This window comes from Ascaphus truei, chromosome 2 (genome assembly GCF_040206685.1).
Source record: "Ascaphus truei isolate aAscTru1 chromosome 2, aAscTru1.hap1, whole genome shotgun sequence".
Lineage (NCBI taxonomy): Eukaryota > Metazoa > Chordata > Amphibia > Anura > Ascaphidae > Ascaphus > Ascaphus truei.
In genome coordinates this window covers 4,403,672-4,428,673 of record NC_134484.1, presented here as the reverse complement: position 1 = coordinate 4,428,673, position 25,002 = coordinate 4,403,672, and the positions used below count along the sequence as shown (strand labels likewise).

Here is a 25,002-nt window from a genome sequence, read left to right as displayed (position 1 = left end):
CTATTAGTACCTAGCATTGACCAGCAGTACCTAGCATTGACCATTAGTACCTAGCATTGACCATTAGTACCTAGCATTGACCATTAGTACCTAGCATTGACCATTAGTACCTAGCATTGACCATTAGTACCTAGCATTTACCTGTAGTGCCTAGCATTGACCAGCAGTACCTAGCATTGACCAGCAGTACCTAGCATTGACCAGCAGTACCTAGCATTGACCAGCAGTACCTAGCATTGACCTGCTGTACCTAGCATTGAACTGCAGTACCTAGCGTTGACCTGCAGTACCTAGCGTTGACCTGCAGTACCTAGCGTTGACCAGCAGTACCTAGCGTTGACCAGCAGTACCTAGCGTTGACCAGCAGTACCTAGCGTTGACCAGCAGTACCTAGCGTTGACCAGCAGTACCTAGCGTTGACCAGCAGTACCTAGCATTGACCTGCAGTACCTAGCATTGACCAGCAGTACCTAGCATTGACCTGCAGTACCTAGCATTGACCTGCAGTACCTAGCATTGACCTGCAGTACCTAGCGTTGACCAGCAGTACCTAGCGTTGACCAGCAGTACCTAGCGTTGACCAGCAGTACCTAGCGTTGACCAGCAGTACCTAGCGTTGACCAGCAGTACCTAGCGTTGACCTGCTGTACCTAGCATTGACCTGCAGTACCTAGCATTGACCTGCAGTACCTAGCGTTGACCAGCTGTACCTAGCGTTGACCAGCAGTACCTAGCGTTGACCAGCAGTACCTAGCGTTGACCAGAAGTACCTAGCGTTGACCTGCAGTACCTAGCATTGACCTACAGTACCTAGCATTGACCAGCAGTACCTAGCATTGACCAGCAGTACCTAGCATTGACCTGTAGTACCTAGCATTGACCTGCAGTACCTAGCGTTGACCTGCAGTACCTAGCGTTGACCAGCAGTACCTAGCGTTGACCAGCAGTACCTAGCGTTGACCAGCAGTACCTAGCGTTGACCAGCAGTACCTAGCGTTGACCAGCAGTACCTAGCGTTGACCAGCAGTACCTAGTATTGACCAGCAGTACCTAGCATTGACCTGCCGTACCTAGCATTGACCTGCAGTACCTAGTACCTAGCATTGACCTGCTGTACCTAGCATTGACCTGCTGTACCTAGCATTGACCTGCAGTACCTAGCATTGACCTGCAGTACCTAGCATTGACCTGCAGTATCTAGCATTGACCTGTAGTACCTAGCATTGACCTGTAGTACCTAGTATTGACCAGCAGTACCTAGCATTGACCTGCCGTACCTAGCATTGACCTGCAGTACCTAGTACCTAGCATTGACCTGCTGTACCTAGCATTGACCTGCTGTACCTAGCATTGACCTGTAGTACCTAGCATTGACCTGCAGTACCTAGCATTGACCTGCAGTACCTAGCATTGACCTGTAGTACCTAGCATTGACCTGCAGTACCTAGCATTGACCAGCACCAACACAAGTTTTCGAGCTCCCTTGTTCTCTCTGTCACTGAGGGTTTGGGATTCTCCCCCCGTTACCTCGGAGGGGTCCTCTCTTTTCCTGCTTTAGCCCTGGCTGGGATTTACAGCACGCTTATTAATTTTGGAAGACACCATGTCCCCTCTGATACAACGAGTCCATTCATTTCGTGGATAAGAGGCCGTTTCTATGGGAGCCTTGTGACCAAGATGAGAGCAGATATAAATATTTTCTTCTTGCATAATATATAAGTTTAAAGTACAGAGGGACTTTGTAGTCATGAAGTTGCACTATCTCTGGTGGGACAGAACCGCAGAATGGACCTATGGTCTGTCTAGTTTGTCCTGCCATGTAACATAGATAAAAGTCCTATGGTCTACCACATCTTACTCTCCCACTCCAAGATGATTGATGTGATGCAGAACTGTCCCATCCACACAACATTAAAAGGGACACACACACAGACGGGACCTAGGGTCCACTGAGCCTGTTCCTCTCTTCGCAAGGTCACAAAGTGACAGAGACGGGAGGGATATGTGGTCCGGACATAGTGGCAGAGATAGAAGGGATGTGTGGTGGCCCATTGGGTCTCCTACCCCCACAACAGGGTGACAAAGCCAGAAGGATCCCGGGGCATTGGAGTACAGTGTGTGACACGGTGGCACAGACAGAGGGATTTCGGGGGGCTTATCCACCCCACTGCCAGGTGACACATTAACCGAAGATCGCGGTGATTTATATACTCTGTCCCTTCCATAAAGTCTCCCATTAAATCTCCAATTGCAAAGCAAATATCTCTTAGTAGTGAGATTTAAATTCACACATAAAGACCCATAATCCTTTTCACCCAGAGCGTGGTATCTGCGTCATGTGCCCAGATAAATGGCTGTCTCCATGCAGGGCCATAAAGATCGGCATTGTGATACCTTCCCCTAGTATTGTGCTTATCAGTTTCCTGTTGACCTGCCTCTGAGGACATGCAGGTGGGTACTGGGGGTGGGTACAGGGGGTGGGTACAGGGGGTGGGTACTGGGGTGTGGGCACAGGGGTGTGGAGCTGGCTCACGGCTCACTCATAAACTCTGGAATCCCAACGACGTGACATACCTGCCCTGTTATTGGGTGCTTGTCCATGGGCCCTGGAATCCCGATCTTAGCGTAAGGTCTTCCCCTCCTCATTCATATGATCTGCGGTATCACGGAGTATATACACATTATGTGGGCATGGGAAGGTCTTTTCCACGTCTCACTGAGGTCCAGCGTGCTGTGTCACGGAGTATATACACATTATGTGGGCATGGGAAGGTCTTTTCCACGTCTCACTGAGGTCCAGCGTGCTGTGTCACGGAGTATATACACATTATGTGGGCATGGGAAGGTCTTTTCCACGTCTCACTGAGGTCCAGCGTGCTGTGTCACGGAGTATATACACATTATGTGGGCATGGGAAGGTCTTTTCCATGTCTCACTGAGGTCCAGCGCGGAGGCCGCAGAAGTAGCACATTGTTGGACCTTTGTGTATGACAGGTTGGGGGTCTCCAGGTTAAACCACAACACAGGGCACCTTTCGGTTTTTGCTCTGGTTACCAACAACCAGTTAACCTCTTGGCTGTTGTATGGGTCAGTGACACGTGGCCGGGTCAGTGACATGTGGCCAGGTCAGTGACATGTGGCCGGGTCAGTGAAACATGGCCAGGTCAGCCCTCAGGAAGTAACATTTAAATACTTCCTGTCCACTGCAATGTGTGACTGTGTGTGACTATCGCTGTTCTTTCTCTAATTCCTATTTTTTGTCCTTCTCTCCTTCCTCCCCACTGATCCATCCGTCCCCACTGATCCATCCCTCCCCACTGATCCATCACTCCCCACTGATCCATCACTCCCCACTGATCCATCCCTCCCCACTGATCCATCCCTCCCCACTGACCCATCCCTCCCCACTGATCCATCTCACCCCACTGATCCCCCCCACCCTTTCTTCTTTTCCGTGTGCCCTTCTCTCTTGTTCTGTATCTCCTTCTCTCTCTCTCTCTCTCTCTCCTCCCTTTATATTATCTTGCCCTTCCGTTCCCATTTCCTCTCCTCCTTTCTTCCTGTCCCATCTCTTCCTCTTTCTATCCCCTCTCCTTTTCTCCCTCCCTCCTTTCTTCGTCTCTTCCTCTTTTCCATTTCTTGCCCCTCTTTCTGTTTCCCAAACCTTCCCTTCTCTCCTCCCCCTCTCCTTCCCTTCTCTCCTCCCCTTCTCCTTCCCTTCTCTCCTCCCCCTCTCCTTCCCTTCTCTCTCCCCCTCTCCTTCCCTTCTCTCCTCCCCCTCTCCTTCCCTTCTCTCCTTCCCCTCTCCTTCCCTTCTCTCTCCCCCTCTCCTTCCCTTCTCTCCTCCCCCTCTCCGTCCCTTCTCTCCTCCCCCTCTCCTTCCCTTCTCTCCTCCCCCTCTCCTTCCCTTCTCTCCTTCCCTTCTCCTCCCCCTCTCCTTCCCTTCTCCTCCCCCTCTCCTTCCCTTCTCCTCCCCCTCTCCTTCCCTTCTCCTCCCCCTCTCCTTCCCTTCTCTCTCCCCTTCTCCTTCCCTTCTCTCTCCCCTTCTCCTTCCCTTCTCCCTCCCCCTCTCCTTCCCTTCTCTCCTTCCCCTCTCCTTCTCTTCTCTCTCCACCTCTCCTTCCCTTCTCTCCTCCCCCTCTCCGTCTCTTCTCTCCTCCCCCTCTCCTTCCCTTCTCTCCTCCCCCTCTCCTTCCCTTCTCTCCTCCCCCTCTCCTTCCCTTCTCTCCTCCCCCTCTCCTTCCCTTCTCTCCTCCCCCTCTCCTTCCCTTCTCCTCCCCCTCTCCTTCCCTTCTCTCTCCCCCTCTCCTTCCCTTCTCTCTCCCCCTCTCCTTCCCTTCTCTCCTCCCCCTCTCCTCCCCCTCTCCTTCCCTTCTCTCCTCCCCCTCTCCTTCCCTTCTCTCCTCCCCCTCTCCTTCCCTTCTCTCCTCCCCCTCTCCTTCCCTTCTCTCCTTCCCCTCTCCTTCCCTTCTCTCCTCCCCCTCTCCTTCCCTTCTCTCCTCCCCCTCTCCTTCCCTTCTCTCTCGCCCTCTCCTTCCCTTCTCTCCTCCCCCTCTCCTTCCCTTCTCTCTCCCCCTCTCCTTCCCTTCTCTCCTCCCCCTCTCCTTCCCTTCTCTCCTCTCCTCCCCCTCTCCTTCCCTTCTCTCATCCCCATTTTCTCCTTTTCTTTTTGTTCTGTTTGAATTCATCCCCTTGTTTTTCCATCTCCATTTTTATGTTACCCTCCCTCCTCTCTCTCTCTCTCCACCTCTCTCCTCTCTCTTTCCCTCTCTCCTCCCCCTCTATCTCCCTCCACCTCTCCCTCTCTCCTTCCCTTTCTCTGTCCCTCTCTCCTCTCTCTTTCCCTCTCTCCTCCCCCTATCTTCCCCCCTATAACTCTCACTCCACCTCTCCCTCTCTCCTTCCCTCTCTCCTCTCTTTCCCTCTCCTTCCCTCTCTTTCTCTCTCCTTCCCTCTCTCTTCGCTCCTTTTCCCTCTCTCCTCTCTTCCCACCCTCTATCTCTCTGTCCACCTCTCCCTCTCTCCTTCTCTCTCCTTCCCTCTCTCCTCTCCTTCCTCCTCTCACTCTCTCCTCTCTATTTTCCTCTCTCCTCTCTCTTCCCCCCTCTCCTCTCTTTCTCTCTCTTCTTCCCTCTCTCCTCCCTCTCTTGCTCTCCCTCTCTCCTCACTTTCCCTCTCTCTAACTCTCTCCCTCTCCATCCTTCCTTCTCTCCCTCTCCTTCCTTCTCTCCCGACCTGTCCTGTTGGCGTTACAGCACTGGCGAGAGGTAGGTTTCACTCTGGTCTCCCTGGCACCTGCCAGACTCTTGTTCCTTTGATCGTCTCTGAATGACGCTGCTTCCTGCGCATGTCTGCGTGGCGTTTCTCCCGCTTCTCCCCCCGCTCTCCCCCCTCCCCACCCCCCCCACGCTAACTTCTCCCCTTGCTGAGCTGCACTTGTGATGTTGCGGAGTCACTTAACATGATATTATTAGTATCCTGTATATGGCGCTGACATAGTGCGCAGCGCAGTACAGCACGTGTGTCCCATACCCTGCACCCAGTTCCAGCTGCATGGCGTCTACTGGACAATGTGCCGTAAGTTAAGGCGCTGCTGAGTATGACCAGTATGGAGTAGATTTACCAAGTGGCGTCTTCCCGCACCCAGAACCCGCCTTCCAGCTGGCGCCCTATGTACTAAGCGCCCGGGAGGGTCTCGCGGCTCTAGCACAGGGGGCCCAACTCCGGTCCGTCCCCCCGGCACCCCAAAACAGTACTCCCCCTCCAGGGGAAGGGGCCGCCAGTACTCTCCCCACCAGGGGCAGGGGCCGCCAGTACTCCCGTCTCCGGTACCCGCGTCACCCTCCCGTCTCCGGTGCCCGCGTCACCCTCCCGTCTCCGGTGCCCGCGTCACCCTCCCGTCTCCGGTGCCCGCGTCACCCTCCCGTCTCCGGTGCCCGCGTCACCCTCCCGTCTCCGGTGCCCGCGTCACCCTCCCGTCTCCGGTGCCCGCGTCACCCTCCCGTCTCCGGTGCCCGCGTCACCCTCCCGTCTCCGGTGCCCGCGTCACCCTCCCGTCTCCGGTGCCCGCGTCACCCTCCCGTCTCCGGTGCCCGCGTCACCCTCCCGTCTCCGGTGCCCGCGTCACCCTCCCGTCTCCGGTGCCCGCGTCACCCTCCCGTCTCCGGTGCCCGCGTCACCCTCCCGTCTCCGGTGCCCGCGTCACCCTCCCGTCTCCGGTGCCCGCGTCACCCTCCCGTCTCCGGTGCCCGCGTCACCCTCCCGTCTCCGGTGCCCGCGTCACCCTCCCGTCTCCGGTGCCCGCGTCACCCTCCCGTCTCCGGTGCCCGCGTCACCCTCCCGTCTCCGGTGCCCGCGTCACCCTCCCGTCTCCGGTGCCCGCGTCACCCTCCCGTCTCCGGTGCCCGCGTCACCCTCGGTCTCCGGTGCCTGCGTCACCCTCCCGTCTCCGGGACCCCTGTATCCGTGAGACCGCCCGTTCACGGGACGCGGGCACTGAGAGAGCGCTATCACCGATGGGATGTCCTGTATGTGAGCGCAGAAAGGTGTCTGTGAGACCGCTCGTTCATGGGACGCGGGCACTGAGAGAGCGCTATCACCGATGGGACGCCCTGTATGTGAGCGCAGAAAGGTGTCTGTGAGACCGCCCGTTCATGGGACGCGGGCACTGAGAGAGCGCTGTCACCGATGGGACGCGGGCACTGAGAGAGCGCTATCACCGATGGGACGTCCTGTATGTGAGAAGAAAGGTGTCTGTGAGACCGCCCGTTCACGGGACGCGGGCACTGAGAGAGCGCTGTCACTGATGGGACGTCCTGTATGTGAGCACCCCCCGGGTGTCCCCTGCGCCTCCCCCTGTGCCCCCCCCCTGCGCCTCCCCCCGCACCTCTCCCCCGCGCCTCCCCCCTGCGCCTCCCCCCGCGCCTCCCCCCGAGACGTCACCGCGTTTATTTGCCCTGTGTACGGAGTTGACGCGCAGATCTCGGACGCAGCCTCCGACGCTGGCTTTGCAGATAACAGGCAGCGGGGTTCTGGTATGTTGAGTCCATGTGGTACCAGCGCTGGCTTTGCAGATAACACGCAGTGGGGTTCTGGTACGTTGGGTCCATGTGGTACCAGCGCTGGCTTTGCAGATAACAGGCAGCGGGGTTCTGGTATGTGAGGTCCATGTGGTACCAGCGCTGGCTTTGCAGATAACACGCAGCGGGGTTCTGGTATGTTGAGTCCATGTGGTACCAGCGCTGGCTTTGCAGATAACACGCAGCGGGGTTCTGGTACGTTGGGTCCATGTGGTACCAGCGCTGGCTTTGCAGATAACACGCAGCGGGGTTCTGGTATGTGGGGTCCATGTGGTACCAGCGCTGGCTTTGCAGATAACACACAGCGGGGTTCTGGTACGTTGGGTCCATGTGGTACCAGCGCTGGCTTTGCAGATAACACGCAGCGGGGTTCTGGTATGTTGGGTCCATGTGGTACCAGCGCTGGCTTTGCAGATAACACACAGCGGGGTTCTGGTATGTTGGGTCCATGTGGTACCAGCGCAGGCTTTGCAGATAACACACAGCGGGGTTCTGGTACGTTGGGTCCATGTGGTACCAGCGCTGGCTTTGCAGATAACACGCAGCGGGGTTCTGGTATGTTGGGTCCATGTGGTACCAGCGCTGGCTTTGCAGATAACACGCAGTGGGGTTCTGGTATGTGGGGTCCGTGTGGTACCAGCGCTGGCTTTGCAGATAACACGCAGCGGGGTTCTGGTATGTGGGGTCCATGTGGTACCAGCGCAGGCTTTGCAGATAACACGCAGCGGGGTTCTGGTATGTGGGGTCCATGTGGTACCAGCGCAGGCTTTGCAGATAACACGCAGCGGGGTTCTGGTATGTGGGGTCCATGTGGTACCAGCGCAGGCTTTGCAGATAACACGCAGCGGGGTTCTGGTATGTGGGGTCCGTGTGGTACCAGCGCTGGCTTTGCAGATAACACGCAGCGGGGTTCTGGTATGTGGGGTCCATGTGGTACCAGCGCTGGCTTTGCAGATAACACGCAGCGGGGTTCTGGTATGTGGGGTCCATGTGGTACCAGCGCTGGCTTTGCCCGGGGGACTCTGGGACACACAGGGTCCTTTATGCAGATTTTCCTCTGTGTGCGCACTGCGTGTGCAGCAAACTTCAAATAAACAGAGTCCACGTGTGGGCAGCAGCTGGGAGCCACAAACGTGTCTGCACACTGGGTGTATAGGAGGTGTCTGTCTGTCTGTCCTGGACCTCCCTGAAGTGCATGTAGTGGGACCACAGCCAGGTCCCACGGTAGCTAGCCGGCAGGGGGTACTGTCCGGCCCACCAGGGGTCTCAGACTTGGGGGGGGGGGGCTCAGACTGGGGGGGCTCAGACTTGGGGGGGGCTCAGACTGGGGGAGGGTCTCAGACTTGGGGGGGGTCTCAGATTTGGGGGGTCTCAGACTGCGGGTCCCCGGGGAAATGCTCCTGTCTCTGTTGTCCATGAGCGTGTTATATCTGTCGTCGCCCCGCCCGGTGTCACTCGCCCCAGCGGGCGGGCGAGGAATGTGTAATGGGCGCGGTCTCGGGTCTCACGCACATTTCAGAGGAAAAGGTTCAACTTTGCCCCAAAAGGGACATTACAACCCTGACCTTCTCCGAGGTGCCAGAAAGCAGAGGTCGCATGTTAACCCCTCCACTGCCGGGGCGGCCTGCAACGCGCGGCGTGCCGGAGATAACAGCCGGCTCTGGCGGGCCGGTGGGGGGTTCGGCTTTGTTGTGGGGGGTTCTGGTTTGTTGTGGGGGGTTCTGGTTTGTTGTGGGGGGTTCTGGTTTGTTGTGGGGGGTTCTGGTTTGTTGTGGGGTACTCAGTTTGTCTCTCCTGTTCCCCTCAGGCCCAGCGTCACGTCAACGACCTGTACGAAGACCTGCGAGATGGACACAACCTCATCTCCCTCCTGGAGGTGCTGTCCGGAGAGACCCTGGTGAGTGACCGCTGACCGCCTCAGTGCGGCCGGATTGCAGCTTCCGCGGGGCTGGATTTCTGGTTTCCCCTCCCCCCCCCACTGTGACTCCTACTAACGTCCGTCCGTCATACCTCTCTCTCTGCGCGTATCACCCATCTCACCCGTCTCACCCATCTCACCCGTCTCACCCCATCTCACCCCATCCTCCTCCTCAGACGTATAAACCCATTTACTTCGAACCAATGAATTACCAATTATTATGGATCTGCTATGGGATCTCAGTCAATTGGCAATAAATTTGAGCCTCCTCGGAGAGATGGGAGGGGCCTCGCCCTGAAATCCCCACGCCTCGCCCTGAAATCCCCGCGCCTCGCCCTGAAATCCCCGCGCCTGCCCTGAAATCCCCACGCCTGGTGCCGACACCCCCGCGCTGACACCCCCTGCGCCTCGCCCTGAAATCCCCGCGCCTCGTGCTGACACCCCCTGCGCCTCGCACTGACACCCCCTGCGCCTCGTGCTGACACCCCCTGCACCCCGCGCTGACACCCCCGCACTTCGCGCTGACACCCCCTGCGCCTCGCGCTGACACCCCCTGCGCCTCGCGCTGACACCCCCTGCGCCTCGCGCTGACACCCCCTGCGCCTCGCGCTGACACCCCCTGCGCCTCGCGCTGACACCCCCTGCGTCTCGCGCTTACACCCCCTGCGCCTCCCCTCACGCTTACACCCCCTGCGCCTCGCGCTGGCTGACACCCCCTGCGCCTCGCGCTGACACCCCCTGCGCCTCGCGCTGACACCCCCTGCACCTCGCGCTGACACCCCCTGCGTCTCGCGCTGACACCCCCTGCGTCTCGCGCTGACACCCCCTGCGTCTCGCGCTGACACCCCCTGCGTCTCGCGCTGACACCCCCTGCGTCTCGCGCTGACACCCCCTGCGTCTCGCGCTGACACCCCCTGCGTCTCGCGCTGACACCCCCTGCGTCTCGCGCTGACACCCCCTGCGTCTCGCGCTGACACCCCCTGCGTCTCGCGCTGACACCCCCTGCGTCTCGCGCTGACACCCCCTGCGTCTCGCGCTGACACCCCCTGCGTCTCGCGCTGACACCCCCTGCGTCTCGCGCTGACACCCCCTGCGTCTCGCGCTGACCCCCCTGCACCTCGCGCTGACCCCCCCTGCGCCTTGCGCTGAAATTTCTACGCCTTGTGCTAACACCCCCGCGCTGACACCCTGTGCCTCGCTCTGAATCCCCCTGCGCCTCGCGCTGAATCCCCCTGCGCCTCGCGCTGAAATCCCCGTGCCTCGCGCTGACCCCCCCACCTGCGCCTCGCGCTGACCCCCCCTGCGCCTCACGTTTAAAGGTGCAGACCACCCCAAAATGACGTCCGAGCGCAGTCTGAGAATTCCCACTGTTCTGCTTTCACATTTTGCCGAGTTTTTGCCTATTTATTACCTCCCTGGCATCAGCTGTTACCATGGCAACCTCTGCTGTCTTCATGAGTGTGAATGACGGCGGCCATATTAACATCCCGAGGAGGCGCGGTTTCAGTCGCTGATCTCCAGAACTCAGCCACAGAACGTAACACCGGCTGAAGCCTGTCGCCACGGGACTTTGCCGTGGGAAAAGTGGTTAGTTCTGGTGCTGCTTTGCCACGTCCCTGGTTGACGTGGCTTCCAGTAGTGCAATGCTTAGAAAGCAGGACGAGGCCTCTGGCCTCCATTTTGTTTTCTTTAACCCTTTGGGTGACGCAAACACTAAATCGTGAGGTCTGGGGACCCGATGATGGCGTGGCGCGTTTCCTGGGGGACCCCCTTCCTGCGCTGCTTTGGGGGCCACGGTCTGCACTGTAGGGGGACGGAAGAGGGGGGGGCCCTTCCTCTTTTCCGGGTTAAGGGAGGCCACGTCACGTGGTCTTCTCCGTGGGGGTAAAAGGTAGTGGTTTCCGCAGAGGGGCCCTCCTCCGCCGGCCGCTTCTACGGTGAGGTAAGTTTTAGGGTAGGGTGTCGGGATACGGGGTTAAATTTAGGGGTGTTAGTGGTTGGGGTAGGAGATGAAGAGGTTTTAGGGCAGGGGGTAGTATTTGGGGGCTTTAGGGTAAGGGGTAAGGTTAGGGACTTACCTGGGCGGCGATGCAGCCGGCGGCTGAGTGTCCCGGTGCTAGGGTCACTTGCGGCTAAACGGCGGCGGTCACTTGTCCTAGACCGTGGGTATTGTGCCCGCTCCCCAGCACCGCGACACGTCCGCCTCTTGCTGGCGCTTGGGGAGTCTGCACCGTGCAATATACAGCTGGGGGCGGACCTGTCCGTGCTCACGTGTGCTGACCCCGTGTGACCCGCCCTCTCACCTCTCCGTGCTCACGTGTGCTGACCCCGTGTGACCCGCCCTCTCATCTCTCCATTCTCACGTGTGCTGACCCCGTGTGACCCGCCCTCCCACCTCTCTGTGCTCACGTGTGCTGACCCCGTGTGACCCGCCCTCCCACCTGTCCGTGCTCACGTGTGCTGACCCCGTGTGACCCGCCTTCTCACCTCTCCATTCTCACGTGTGCTGACCCCGTGTGACCTGCCCTATCACCTCTCCATTCTCACGTGTGCTGACCCCGTGTGACCCGCCCTCCCACGTGTTCCTTCCTAACCCTATTAACCCGCCACGTTTGCTCGGATAAAACCCTCTCTCTCCCCCTCTCCTCTGTTTTCTCCCTTGTTTGCCCTGGACTCTGCCCTGACCTCTGCCCTCTGCCCTCTGCCCCCACCCTTCTTGCTCTGCTCTTGCTGGCTAGCCGAGGGAACGCGACGTTATCAGGACCTTGCGGTTGGTGAGTGCCAGCGGCCCACGTGTTTGCCACCTGCATGCCCTTTGCCGTGGCATGCCTCTCTCCTCCGCCATTGGCTGGCTCCTGGTGTGATGTCACTTCCTGCTTACGGTACAAAATGGCACCTCTGCATGGCTACCGGGCCCTTGTTTAATCGCTTTCCAGGCAGAGGTTCCTGCACCCGAAAGTGGCCGGAAACCCCAAGAGCTGACCCTCAACTCAGCCGTGCATACAAACGTGGCAGGGGTCGGGGGAACGGGCCGTACTGTCTGACCGTATTATATTCCGTTATCCACTCGCTGCCAGGCGCGCGTTTGCCTTTAGGCGCTATATTCCATATAGAACAAAGATTCAGGGGGGAAAATGTACAAACCCGGTAAAAATAGTGTGGCCCAATACTGCCCATCCGTGGCTCAATACTGCCCGCCCGTGGCCCAATACTGCCCATCCGTGGCTCAATACTGCCCGTCAGTGGCCCAATACTGCCCACCCGTGGCCCAATACGCCCCGCCCATGGCCCAATACTGCCCGCCCGTGGCCCAATACTGCCCGTCCGTGGCCCAATACTGCCCGCCCGTGGCTCAATACGGCCCGTCCGTGGCCCAATACTGCCCGTCCGTGGCCCAATTCCCACGCAGGGAACGGGATCAAATGATTTCTATTCAGTGAGAAGCATGTAAAGTCACTATGGTAGTGAGGCATTGTATGTCTTTATTTATACAGCGCCCAAAGTGTACTCAGCGCTTCACACAGAATACAGTACGGGGAATTATAATACAATAAGTGCAGCAAAATCAGACAGTAGGAAAGGAAATCCCTGCCCCGAAGAGCTTACACTCTGAGAGACGTCAAGATTAGACAATATCTCCTCTGGCTATCAGTATCTCTCTCTCTTAAGGCTCGACTCCAGTCCCCAACCCCCCCTCCCCAACAGGTCAGGTTTTCAAGATATCTCTGCTTCAGCACAGGTGGCTCAATCAGTCCCTGCTTCAGCATAGGTGGCTCAATCAGGGGCTCAGTCCAAGTCCACTTGTGCTGAAGCTGAGATATGCTGAAAACCTGACCTGTTGGTGGCCCTTGAAGACTGTAGTTGAGCCCCCCTGCAGACGTCTCCCCCCGCATCGCACGCGATGACACGCTTGGCCTGCGGTGAGCTCACAGCGTTTACTAATGAATTAAAAGCCGCCTCCTCGGCCCGCGCTGAGTGGATAAGTGGCTTTGTTTCACGAATGTGGCAAGGTGCGTGTCTTTTCCCCATTGTCACCGCGGCAGCAATAACCTCCCGGGTATTAACAAGGACACGGCGAGACAGTCACCGCGAGACCGTCACCGCGAGACAGTCACCGCGAGACAGTCACCGCGAGACAGTCACCGCGAGACAGTCACCGCGAGACAGTCACCGCGAGACAGTCACCGCGCGCCACATTATCTCAGCACTTAGCGCCAATTTAGGGTGTCCAGCCGGTGATCCGGGGAGTGTCCGTGGGAGGAGCGGGGAAGGCGTGGCAGGACACCGGTTATAATGCCGTGTGTCACCTTCTGTGTCACTCTCCCTGTGTGTCAGCCTCTAGGAGCAGAGACATAACGCAGGGATGTCACCCGTACTTACAGACAAAACAGGCTGAACCGGGCCTGCTCAACTCCAGCCTTCACCAGCGCCCAACATGTCAGGTTGTGAAGCTATCCCAGCTTCACCACAGGTGGCTCAATCAGTGCTGAAGTTGGGTAGCAGCTGTGCTGAAGCAGGGACTGATGGAGCCACCTGTGCTGAAGCAGGGACTGATTGAGCCACCTGTACTGAAGCAGGGACTGATTGAGCCACCTGTGCTGAAGCAGGGACTGATTGAGCCACCTGTGCTGAAGCAGGGGCTGATTGAGCCACCTGTGCTGAAGCAGTGACTGAGCCACCTGTGCTGAAGCAGGGACTGATTGAGCCACCTGTGCTGAAGCAGGGACTGATTGAGCCACCTGTGCTGAAGCAGGGGCTGATTGAGCCACCTGTGCTGAAGCTGGTGGCCCTTGAGCACTGGCGTTGAGACCCCGGTGGGCCTAACCACGTGATAAAGAACACGGCGTGATATTATTTCACTACCGCACGGATACCAGGAGTGACATCATGCCAATGCCAGCCAATCAGAGCCTCGCTAGAACCCCTGCTAACCCGTGATTGGCCGCCCGCGTGTGATGAAATGAATGTTGATTGGCTGGGAAGGTGCATGTCCCGCCTCCCGCGTCCCAGCGCTGAGGGGGGAAGTCCAGCTATAAGGGGGCGCGTGAGGGGGGACTGGTAACACCCCTCGGTATTGGGCTGAGGTTCTCCACCCTCGTGCCAGCTGCCCCTGAGCAGCGCCCCCCGGGACGATCCGGCAGCGAGAGGACGCGCGGGGGGCGAATGCTTCTCTGTATCCGCCTGTAACATTATCTCAGGGAGCGCGTACGCGAGAGGACGCGAGAGACCGCCCCCCGTCACGAGAGACCGCCCCCCGTCACGAGAGGCCGTGAGAGACCGCCCCCCGTCACGAGAGGACGTGAGAGACCGCCCCCCCGTCACGAGAGGACGTGAGAGACCGCCCCCCCGTCACGAGAGGACGTGAGAGACCGCCCCCCGTCACGAGAGGACGTGAGAGACCGCCCCCCCCCGTCACGAGAGGACGTGAGAGACCGCCCCCCCCGTCACGAGAGGACGTGAGAGACCGCCCCCCCGTCACGAGAGGACGTGAGAGACCGCCCCCCCCCGACACGAGAGGACGTGAGAGACCGCCCCCCCCGTCACGAGAGGACGTGAGAGACCGCCCCCCCCGTCACGAGAGGACGTGAGAGACCGCCCCCCCCCCCGACACGAGAGGACGTGAGAGACCGCCCCCCCCCCGACACGAGAGGACGTGAGAGACCGCCCCCCCCCCGACACGAGAGGACGTGAGAGACCGCCCCCTCCCGTCACGAGAGGACGTGAGAGACCGCCCCCCCCCCGACACGAGAGGACGTGAGAGACCGCCCCCCCCGTCACGAGAGGACGTGAGAGACCGCCCCCCCGTCACGAGAGGACCGCCACGTGACAGACGGACGCCCTCTCCTGGGACCGCCACGTCCTGGGGCCGCCACGTGACAGCCGGACGCCCTCTCCTGGGGCCGCCACGTGACAGACGGACGCCCTCTCCTGGGGCCGCCACGTGACAGACGGACGCCCTCTGGCCGCCACGTGACAGACGGACGCCCTCTGGCCGCCACGTGACAGACGGACGCCCTCTCCTGGGGCCGCCACGTGACAGACGGGCGCCCTCTCCTGGGGCCGCCACGTGACAGACGGGCGCCCTCTCCTGGGGCCGCCACGTGACAGACGGACGCCCTCTCCTGGGGCCGCCACGTGACAGACGGACGCCCTGTCCTGGGGCCGCCACGTGACAGACGGACGCCCTCTCCTGGGGCCGCCACGTGACAGACGGACGCCCTCTCCTGGGGCCGCCACGTGACAGACGGACGCCCTGTCCTGGGGCCGCCACGTGACAGACGGACACAATGGACATGTACGCTACGTAGTGGCTCACGGCCCTATGACCCGACCAATCTGTCCATCCACTGGGTGACATAGTGACACAGAGACTAAAGTGACCTGCGGTTTAGGGTTCCTGTCCCTTCTATCGCATCATGCCACGGATAAGACACGGACCAATGAGTCTCTCCCTCCACGTGCCCAGTAACATAGCAAAGGAATATAGTGCAGAGACTGGAAGGACCTCCATACTAATGTGTGCTGCCGCTCTGGGATTGGAGCACAGGTGTGCGCCTTGTGATGAGACACGTAGGATTCGCGTTACCGCGTCACGTCTCTGATATCGCTCAGCGGTAACGAACTCACGGGAGCCCAATGGCCCTGGCAGTGATATTAAAATACCGCCAAGAGCACCCCAACTCCTGAGATCCCATTCCAATGGTACCCCAACTCCTGAGATCCCATTCTAATGGTACCCCAACTCCTGAGATCCCATTCTAATAGCACCCCAACTCCTGAGATCCCATTCCAATGGTACCCCAACTCCTGAGATCCCATTCTAATAGCACCCCAACTCCTGAGATCCTATACCAATGGCACCCCAACTCCTGAGATCCCATTCCAATGGCACCCCAACTCCTGAGATCCCATTCCAATAGCACCCCAACTCCTGAGATCCCATTCCAATAGCACCCCAACTCCTGAGATCCCATTCCAATAGCACCCCAACTCCTGAGATCCCATTCCAATAGCACCCCAACTCCTGAGATCCCATTCCAATAGCACCCCAACTCCTGAGATCCCATTCCAATAGCACCCCAACTCCTGAGATCCCATTCCAATAGCACCCCAACTCCCGAGATCCCATTCCAATGGTACCCCAACTCCTGAGATCCCATTCCAATAGCACCCCAACTCCTGAGATCCCATTCCAATAGCACCCCAACTCCCGAGATCCCATTCCAATGGCACCCCAACTTCCGAGATCCCATTCCAATGGCACCCCAACTCCTGAGATCCCATTCCAATAGCACCCCAACTCCTGAGATCCCTTTCTAATATTACTCATACTCCTGAGATCCCATTCCAATAGCACCCCAACTCTTGAGATCCCATTCTAATGGTACCCCAACTCCTGAGATCCCATTCCAATAGCACCCCAACTCTTGAGATCCCATTCTAATGGTACCCCAACTCCTGAGATCCCATTCCAATAGCACCCCAACTCCTGAGATCCCATTCCAATAGCACCCCAACTCCTGAGATCCCATTCCAATAGCACCCCAACTCCTGTGATCCCATTCCAATAGCACCCCAACTTCTGAGATCCCATTCCAATGGCACCCCAACTCCTGAGATCCCTTTCTAATATTACTCAAACTCCTGAGATCCCATTCCAATAGCACCCCAACTCTTGAGATCCCATTCTAATGGTACCCCAACTCCTGAGATCCCATTCCAATAGCACCCCGACTCTTGAGATCCCATTCTAATGGTACCCCAACTCCTGAGATCCCATTCCAATGGTACCCCAATTCCTGAGATCCCATTCCAATAGCACCCCAACTCCTGAGATCCCATTCCAATGGTACCCCAACTCCTGAGATCCCTTTCTAATATTACTCAAACTCCTGAGATCCCATTCCAATAGCACCCCAACTCTTGAGATCCCATTCTAATGGTACCCCAACTCCTGAGATCCCATTCCAATAGCACCCCGACTCTTGAGATCCCATTCTAATGGTACCCCAACTCCTGAGATCCCATTCCAATGGTACCCCAATTCCTGAGATCCCATTCCAATAGCACCCCAACTCCTGAGATCCCATTCCAATGGTACCCCAACTCCTGAGATCCCTTTCTAATATTACTCAAACTCCTGAGATCCCATTCCAAAAGCACCCCAACTCTTGAGATCACATTCTAATGGTACCCCAACTCCTGAGATCCCATTCCAATAGCACCCCAACTCCTGAGATTCCATTCCAATGGTACCCCAACTCCTGAGATCCCATTCCAATAGCACCCCAACTCCTGAGATCCCATTCCAATGGTACCCCAACTCCTGAGATCCCTTTCTAATTTTACTCAAACTCCTGAGATCCCATTCCAAAAGCACCCCAAACTCTTGAGATCCCATTCTAATGGTACCCCAACTCCTGAGATCCCTTTCTAATATTACTCAAACTCCTCACTCAATTCAAGTGCAAACCTGATGGTGACTCCTGAATGCCAATCCAGGGGTATCTTAATTGTACTCCGTGGTAACCCGCCACAAGGTAACCCACCACGATGTGACCAGGTGTGACCCTCTCCTGCCCCCATGCTGTGTGTGTGTGGGGGGGGGGGGTCTCCCAGGTGTGACCCTCTCCTGCCCCCATGCTGTGTGTGTGTGACACTCTCCTGCCCCCATGCTGTGTGTGTGTGACCCTCTCCTGCCCCCATGCTGACCCCGCGTCTCCGTTCCTTGCAGCCACGGGAGAAGGGACGCATGCGCTTCCACAAGCTGCAGAATGTGCAGATCGCGCTGGATTTCCTAAAGCTGAGACAGGTGAGACGCGCCTTGTGACTGTCTCTCTCTCACGTCTGTCTCTCCCACACGTCTGTCTCTCTGACACGTCTGTCTCTCTGACACGTCTGTCTCTCTCACACGTCTGTCTCTCTCACACGTCTGTCTCTCTCACACGTCTGTCTCTCTCACACGTCTGTCTGTCTCTCTCACACGTCTGTCTCTCCCACGCGTCTGTCTCTCTCACGCGTCTGTCTCTCTCACACGTCTGTCTCTCTCACACGTCTGTCTCTCTCACACGTCTGTCTCTCTCACACGTCTGTCTCTCTCACACGTCTGTCTCTCCCACACGTCTGTCTCTCCCACGCGTCTGTCTCTCTCACGCGTCTGTCTCTCCCACGCGTCTGTCTCTCTCACGCGTCTGTCTCTCTCACGCGTCTGTCTCTCTCACGCGTCTGTCTCTCCCACGCGTCTGTCTCTCTCACGCGTCTGTCTCTCTCACGCGTCTGTCTCTCTCACGCGTCTGTCTCTCTCACACGTCTGTCTCTCTCACGCGTCTGTCTCTCTCACACGTCTGTCTCTCAAACCACATTTCTTCCTTTTCTTTCTCCTTCTACTGTTATTATCCTCACTCCCCTCCCCCACTCCCTCTCTCTCTTCCCTCCTCTATCTCCCTCTCATCTCCACCTCTCTCTTCCCCCTTCTCCCCCTCTCTTCCCCTTCTCCCCCTCTCTTCCCCCTTCTCCCCCTCTCTTCCCCCTTCTCCTTCTCTCTTCCCCCTTCTCCCCCCTTCTCCCCCTCTCTTCCCCCTTCTCTTCCCCCTTCTTCCCCTCTCTTCCCCCTTCTCCCCCTCTCTTCCCCCTTCTCCCCCTCTCTTCCTCCTTCACCCCCCCTCTTCCTCCTTCTCCCCTTCTCTTCCTCCTTCTCCCCTTCTCCCCCTCTCTTCCCCCTTCTCCCCCTCTCTTCACCCTTCTCCCCCTCTCTTCCCCCTTCTCCCCCTCTCTTCCTCCTTCTCCCCTTCTACCCCTCTCTTCCCCCTTCTCCCCCTCTCTTCCTCCTTCTCCCCCTCTCTTCCCCTTCTCCCCCTCTCTTCCCCCTTCTCCCCCTCTCTTCCCCCTTCTCCCCCTCTCTTCCCCCTTCTCCCCCTCTCTTCCTCCTTCTCCCCCTCTCTTCCTCCTTCTCCCGATCTCCCCTTCTCTTCCTCCTTCTCCCCTTCTCCCCCTCTCTTCCCCCTTCTCCCCCTCTCTTCCCCCTCTCTTCCCCCTTCTCCCCTTCTCCCCCTCTCTTCCCCCTTCTCCCCCTCTCTTCCCCCTTCTCCTCCACTCTTCCCCCTTCTCCTCCTCTCCCCCTCTCTTCCTCCTTCTCCCCTTCTCCCCCTCTCTTCCCCCTTCTCCCCCTCTCTTCCCACTTCTCCCCCTCTCTTCCCCCTTCTCCCCCTCTCTTCCTCCTTCTCCCCTTCTACCCCTCTCTTCCCCCTTCTCCCCCTCTCTTCCTCCTCCCCATCTCTTCCCCCTTCTCCCCCTCTCTTCCCCGTTCTCCCCCTCTCTTCCTCCTTCTCCCCCTCTCTTCCTCCTTCTCCCCCTCTCTTCCTCCTTCTCCCCCTCTCTTCCTCCTTCTCCCCCTCTCCCCCTCTCTTCCTCCTTCTCCCCTTCTACCCCTCTCTTCCCCCTTCTCCCCCTCTCTTCCCCCTTCTCCCCCTCTCTTCTCCCCTTCTCCCTCTCTCTTCCCCCTCTCCCTCACTTCCCCCTCTCTCTCTCTTCCCCCTCTCTCTCTCTTCCCCCTTCTCCCCTCTCTCCCCATTCTCCCCCTCTATTCCCCCTTCTCCCCCTCTCTTCTCCCCTTCTCCCCCTCTCTTCCCCCCTAACTCTCTTCCCCCTCTCTCTCTTCCCCCTCTCTTCCACCTTCTCCCCTCTCTTCCCCCTCTCTTCTCCCTTCTCCCCTCTCCCCTCTCTTCCCCCTTCTCCCCCTCTCTTCCCCCTTCTCCCCCTCTCTTCCTCCTTCTCCCCCTCTCTTCCTCATTCTCCCCTTCTCCCCCTCTCTTCCCCCTTCTCCTCCACTCTTCCCCTTCTCCTCCACTCTTCCCCCTTCTCCCCCTCTCTTCCCCCTTCTCCTCCACTCTTCCCCCTTCTCCCCCTCTCTTCCCCTTCTCCCCCTCTCTTCCTCCTTCTCCCCCTCTCTTCCTCCTTCTCCCCTTCTTTCCCCTCTCTTCCCCCTTCTCCCCCTCTCTTCCCCCTTCTCCCCCTCTCTTCCTCCTTCTCCCCTTCTCCGCCTCTCTTCCTCCTTCTCCCCTTCTCCCCCTCTCTTCTCCCTTCTCCTCCACTCTTCCCCCTTCTCCCCCTCTCTTCCCCCTTCTCCCCCTCTCTTCCTCCTTCTCCCCTTCTCTTCCACTCTTCCCCCTTCTCCCCCTCTCTTCCTCCTTCTCCCCCTCTCTTCCTCCTTCTCCCCCTCTCTTCCTCCTTCTCCCCTTCTTTCCCCTCTCTTCCCCCTTCTCCCCCTTCTTTCCCCTCTCTTCCCCCTTCTCCCCCTCTCTTCCCCCTTCTCCCCCCTCTCTTCCCCCTTCTCCCCCCTCTCTTCCTCCTTCTCCCCCTCTCTTCCCCCTTCTCCCCCTCTCTTCCCCCTTCCCCCCTCTCTTCCCCCTTCTCCCCCTCTCTTCCCCCTTCTCCCCCTCTCTTCCTCCTTCTCTCCTTCTCCCCCTCTCTACCCCCTTCTCTCCCTCTCTTCCTTTCCTCCCCTTCTCCCCCTCTCTTCTCCCTTCTCCCCCTCTCTTCCCCCTTCTCCCCCTCTCTTCCTCCTTCTCCCCTTCTCCCTCTCTGTTCCGCCTTCTCTCCCTCTCTTCCTCTCTCCTCCCCTTCTTCCCCTCTCTTCCCCCTTCTCTCCCTCTCTTCCTCTCTCCTCCCCTTCTCCCCCTCTCTACCCCCTTCTCCCCCTCTCTTCTCCCTTCTCCCCCTCTTTCCCCCTTCTCCCCCTCTCTTCTCCCCCTCTCTTCCTTCTTCTCCCCCTCTCTTCCTTCTTCTCCCCTTCTCCCCCTCTCTTCCCCCTTCTCCCCCTCTCTTCCTCCTTCTCCCCTTCTCCCCTCTCTTCTCCCCTTCTCCCCCTCTCTTCCCCCTCTCCCTTCTCTTCCTCCTCTCTCTCTCTTCCCCCCTTCTCCCCTCTCTTCCTCATTCCCCCCCTCTCTTCCTCCTTCTCCCCCTCTCTTCCTCCTTCTCCCCTTCTCCCCCTCTCTTCCCCCTCTCCCCTTCTCCCCCTCTCTTCCCCCTTCTCCCCCTCTCTTCACCCTCTCTCCCCCCCTCTCCATCTCTCCCCCCTCTCCCTATCTCCTCCCCCTCTCCCCCTCCCCACAGTATGTGACCTAGTCTCTCTCTGTTACAGGTGAAACTGGTGAACATACGGAATGATGACATCGCAGACGGGAACCCCAAGCTCACGCTAGGACTGATATGGACCATAATCCTTCACTTCCAGGTAAAACAGAGCCCATGCGTGTGTAATCGGTGATGCCCCCTGGGACATTACATGCGTGTGTAATCCGTGATGCACCCTGGGACATTACATGCGTGTGTAATCCGTGATGCCCCCTGGGACATTACATGCGTGTGCAATCCGTGATGCCCCCTGGGACATTACATGCGTGTGTAATCCGTGATGCACCCTGGGACATTACATGCGTGTGTAATCCGTGTTGCACCCTGGGACATTACATGCGTGTGTAATCCGTGATGCACCCTGGGACATTACATGTGTGTGTAATCCGTGATGCACCCTGGGACATTACATGCGTGTGTAATCTGAGATGCACCCTGGGACATTCCATGCGTGTGTAATCCGTGATACACCCTGGGACATTACATGCGTGTGTAATCGGTGATGCCCCCTGGGACATTACATGCGTGTGTAATCCGTGATGCACCCTGGGACATTACATGCGTGTGTAATCCGTGATGCACCCTGGGACGTTACATGCGTGTGTAATCCGTGATACACCCTGGGACATTCCATGCGTGTGTAATCCGTGATGCCCCCTGGGACATTACATGCGTGTGTAATCCGTGATGCACCCTGGGACATTACATGCGTGTGTAATTCGTGATGCACCCTGGGACATTACATGTGTGTGTAATCCGTGATGCCCCCCTGGGACATTCCATGCGTGTGTAATCCGTGATGCACCCTGGGACGTTAAATGCGTGTGCAAGCCGTGATGCACCCTGGGACATTACATGCGTGTGTAATCCGTGATGCCCCCTGGGACATTACATGCGTGTGTAATCCGTGATGCACCCTGGACATTCCATGCGTGTGTAATCCGTGATACACCCTGGGACATTCCATGCGTGTGTAATCCGTGATGCCCCCTGGGACGTTACATGCGTGTGTAATCCGTGATGCCCCCTGGGACATTACATGCGTGTGTAATCCGTGATGCACCCTGGGACATTACATGCGTGTGTAATCCGTGATGCACCCTGGGACATTACATGCGTGTGTAATCCGTGATGCACCCTGGGACATTACATGCATGTGTAATCCGTGATACACCCTGGGACATTCCATGCGTGTGTAATCCGTGATGCCCCCTGGGACATTACATGCGTGTGTAATCCGTGATGCACCCTGGGACATTACATGCGTGTGTAATCCGTGATGCACCCTGGGACATTACATGCGTGTGTAATCCGTGATGCACCCTGGGACATTACATGCATGTGTAATCCGTGATACACCCTGGGACATTCCATGCGTGTGTAATCCGTGATGCACCCTGGGACATTACATGCGTGTGACAATATCTTGTGTCACTCTCCTCCTCAAGTTCATTTCACTTCCCAAACGTCATTTGATATTCACTGTAGTTTCTGTGTGCGCGTGTGTGTGTGTGTGCGCGTGCGTGTGTGCGCGTGCGTGTGTGTGTGCGCGTGCGCGCGTGTGTGTGTGTGTGTGCGTGCGCGCGTGTGTGTGTGTGTGCGTGTGTGTGCGCGTGTGTGTGTGCGTGTGTGTGTGTGTGTGTGTGCACGTGTGTGTGTGTGTGCGCGTGTGTGTGTGTGCGCGTGCGCGCAGTGCGTGTGTGTGTGTGTGTAATATATATAAACACACGCCAACAAAACCCTGCCCTCTGATTGGGTAAGCCATTGAGGTCCATATTTACGGGATACCCATTTAACCGGAACGTAGTTAACCTTACAGCTTAGCCCTACTTAGTAAATCTGGGCCTAAATGCCTTGTGTGGGAAGGAGGCTAATCTGCTGAGCCGCGGCAAACTCCCGTCCTCAGGGGCCACCAACAGGTCAGGTTTTCAGGATATCCCGGCTTCAGCACAGGTGGCTCAATCAATCTCAGCTTCAGCACAGCTGGCTCAATCAGTGGCTCAGTCTTTGACTGAGCCACTGATTGAGCCAGCTGTGCTGAAGCAGGGATATCCTGAAAACCTGACCTGTTGATGGCCCCTGAGGACGGGAGTTGGCCTCCCTGCATTAGTGGGACTATTGACAATCAATAGACATAGTGCCCCCCCCCCCCCGCCCCCTGTTCTGCTTAGCAATGGGAATTCCATAGTGTGCACACCCCAATAACCCCCCCCCCCCCGCAACTCGCAGTGCTGGATCCAGTGGGTGCTTAGTACCACTGTGTAACGTTAACTGCCACTTCTTCAACAAGAAACAAACAAAACAATGAGCGTGGTATAAACAGCGTGGCCTCCCCACGTGGCCTCCCCACGTAACCCGCACCATCCAATCCCTGGGACGTCTCGTACACGGAGACACACATCGTATTACTCTAAGTAACTCTGCCGGCAGTGAGGAGGTTAATCGTCTCCTTACTCTGCCCTCTTTAATTGGGTCTCCCCCCCCCTCCTCCCCCCCCCGCCCCCGGGTCTGGCTGGCACATCACGTGGGACACACTCAGTACCAGAAGCAGTTGGCGTGAGCTGCGGACCGCAGGGTGTGGTCCTGTGTGACTCACTCTCCAGTCGCTTCCCCCCCCATCTCTTCTCTCTCCCTCTCCCCCCTCCCCATCTCTCTCCCCCTCCCCCCCCTCCCCATCTCTATCCCCACTCCTCATCTCTCTCCCCCCCTCCCTCCCCATCTCTCTCCCCCTCCCCATCTCTCTCCCCCTCCCATCTCTCCCCCCCTCCCTCCCCATCTCTCTCTCCCCCCCCATCTCTCCACCCCCCCCCCCCCGCCCCTGGAGCCTGGGGTTTACAGCAGTCCCTCGGAGCGAAGCTTTTATCATTTCCTGCCTTAGTAGTGGGAAAGGGGGGGTTAGGGAGGGACGCTGGCATCGTCATAGGGCAGCTGCATCCTGATGCCACGGAAATGATACCCACGGGGCACTGAGTCACGATCAGCTATTACCCAGTGTGGTATTACAGAAAGCTAGTGCTATACAAAGGGACACGTGTGTGCTGAGCAATACTGACCCCAAGAGACAGACTGAGGGGGCCTCTCTCCTGTGTGTGTGTTTGTGTGTGTGTGTGTGTGTGTGACACTGACATAATGAGGGAACCCCTCTCCTGTGTGTGTGTGTGTGTGTGTGTGTGTGTGTGTGTGTGTGTGTGTGTGTGTGTGTGTGTGTGTGACACTCACGGGACTGGCGCATTGTGTCTGGTTTTGCGGTCTCAGGCTGCGTCCGGTGGTTCAGAGTCTGTGGGGAGGGATAGAGGAAGCTCAGATCCTGTTCACAATACAATGACCACTTCCCCAAAATACCCTTTTAATTTAATTGGCTGCCACACTATATATAGATCTGAGTGAGAGAGAGGGGTGTGAGTGAGTGAGAGATAGGGGTGTGAGTGAGTGAGAGAGAGGGGTGTGAGTGAGTGAGAGAGAGGGGTGTGAGTGAGTGAGAGAGAGGGGTGTGAGTGAGTGAGAGAGAGGGGTGTGAGTGAGTGAGAGAGAGGGGTGTGAGTGAGAGAGAGGGGTGTGAGTGAGTGAGAGATAGGCGTGAGCGTGTGAGATTGGCGTGAGCATGTGAGATAGGCGTGAGTGTGTGAGATAGGCGTGAGTGTGTGAGAGGCGTGAGAGAGGAGTGTGAGTGTGAGCGAGGAGCGTGAGAGACAGGTTTGAGTGTGAGAGAGAGAGGAGCGAGAGAGGAGCGTGAGCGAGAGAGGAGCGTGAGCGAGAGAGGAGCGTGAGCGAGAGAGGAGCATGAGTGAGAGTGGTTTGAGTTTGAGAGAGAGGTGAGAGAGGTGTGAGTTTGAGAGATTTAAGTGACAGCGAATGCATAGAGAGAGGTAAAGA

General features: G+C 57.8%; 1 protein-coding gene across 1 annotated transcript in view; it reads left to right on the top strand.

The window, feature by feature from the left end:
• PLEC (plectin) overlaps positions 1 to 25,002 on the top strand; it is a 624,499-nt gene that overhangs the window by 479,859 nt on the left and 119,638 nt on the right. Inside the window, 5 exon segments of the mRNA XM_075581086.1 lie at positions 5,256 to 5,267; positions 8,887 to 8,976; positions 11,736 to 11,771; positions 17,732 to 17,809; positions 21,137 to 21,229. Coding sequence (XP_075437201.1) covers positions 5,256 to 5,267; positions 8,887 to 8,976; positions 11,736 to 11,771; positions 17,732 to 17,809; positions 21,137 to 21,229 — 309 coding nt within the window.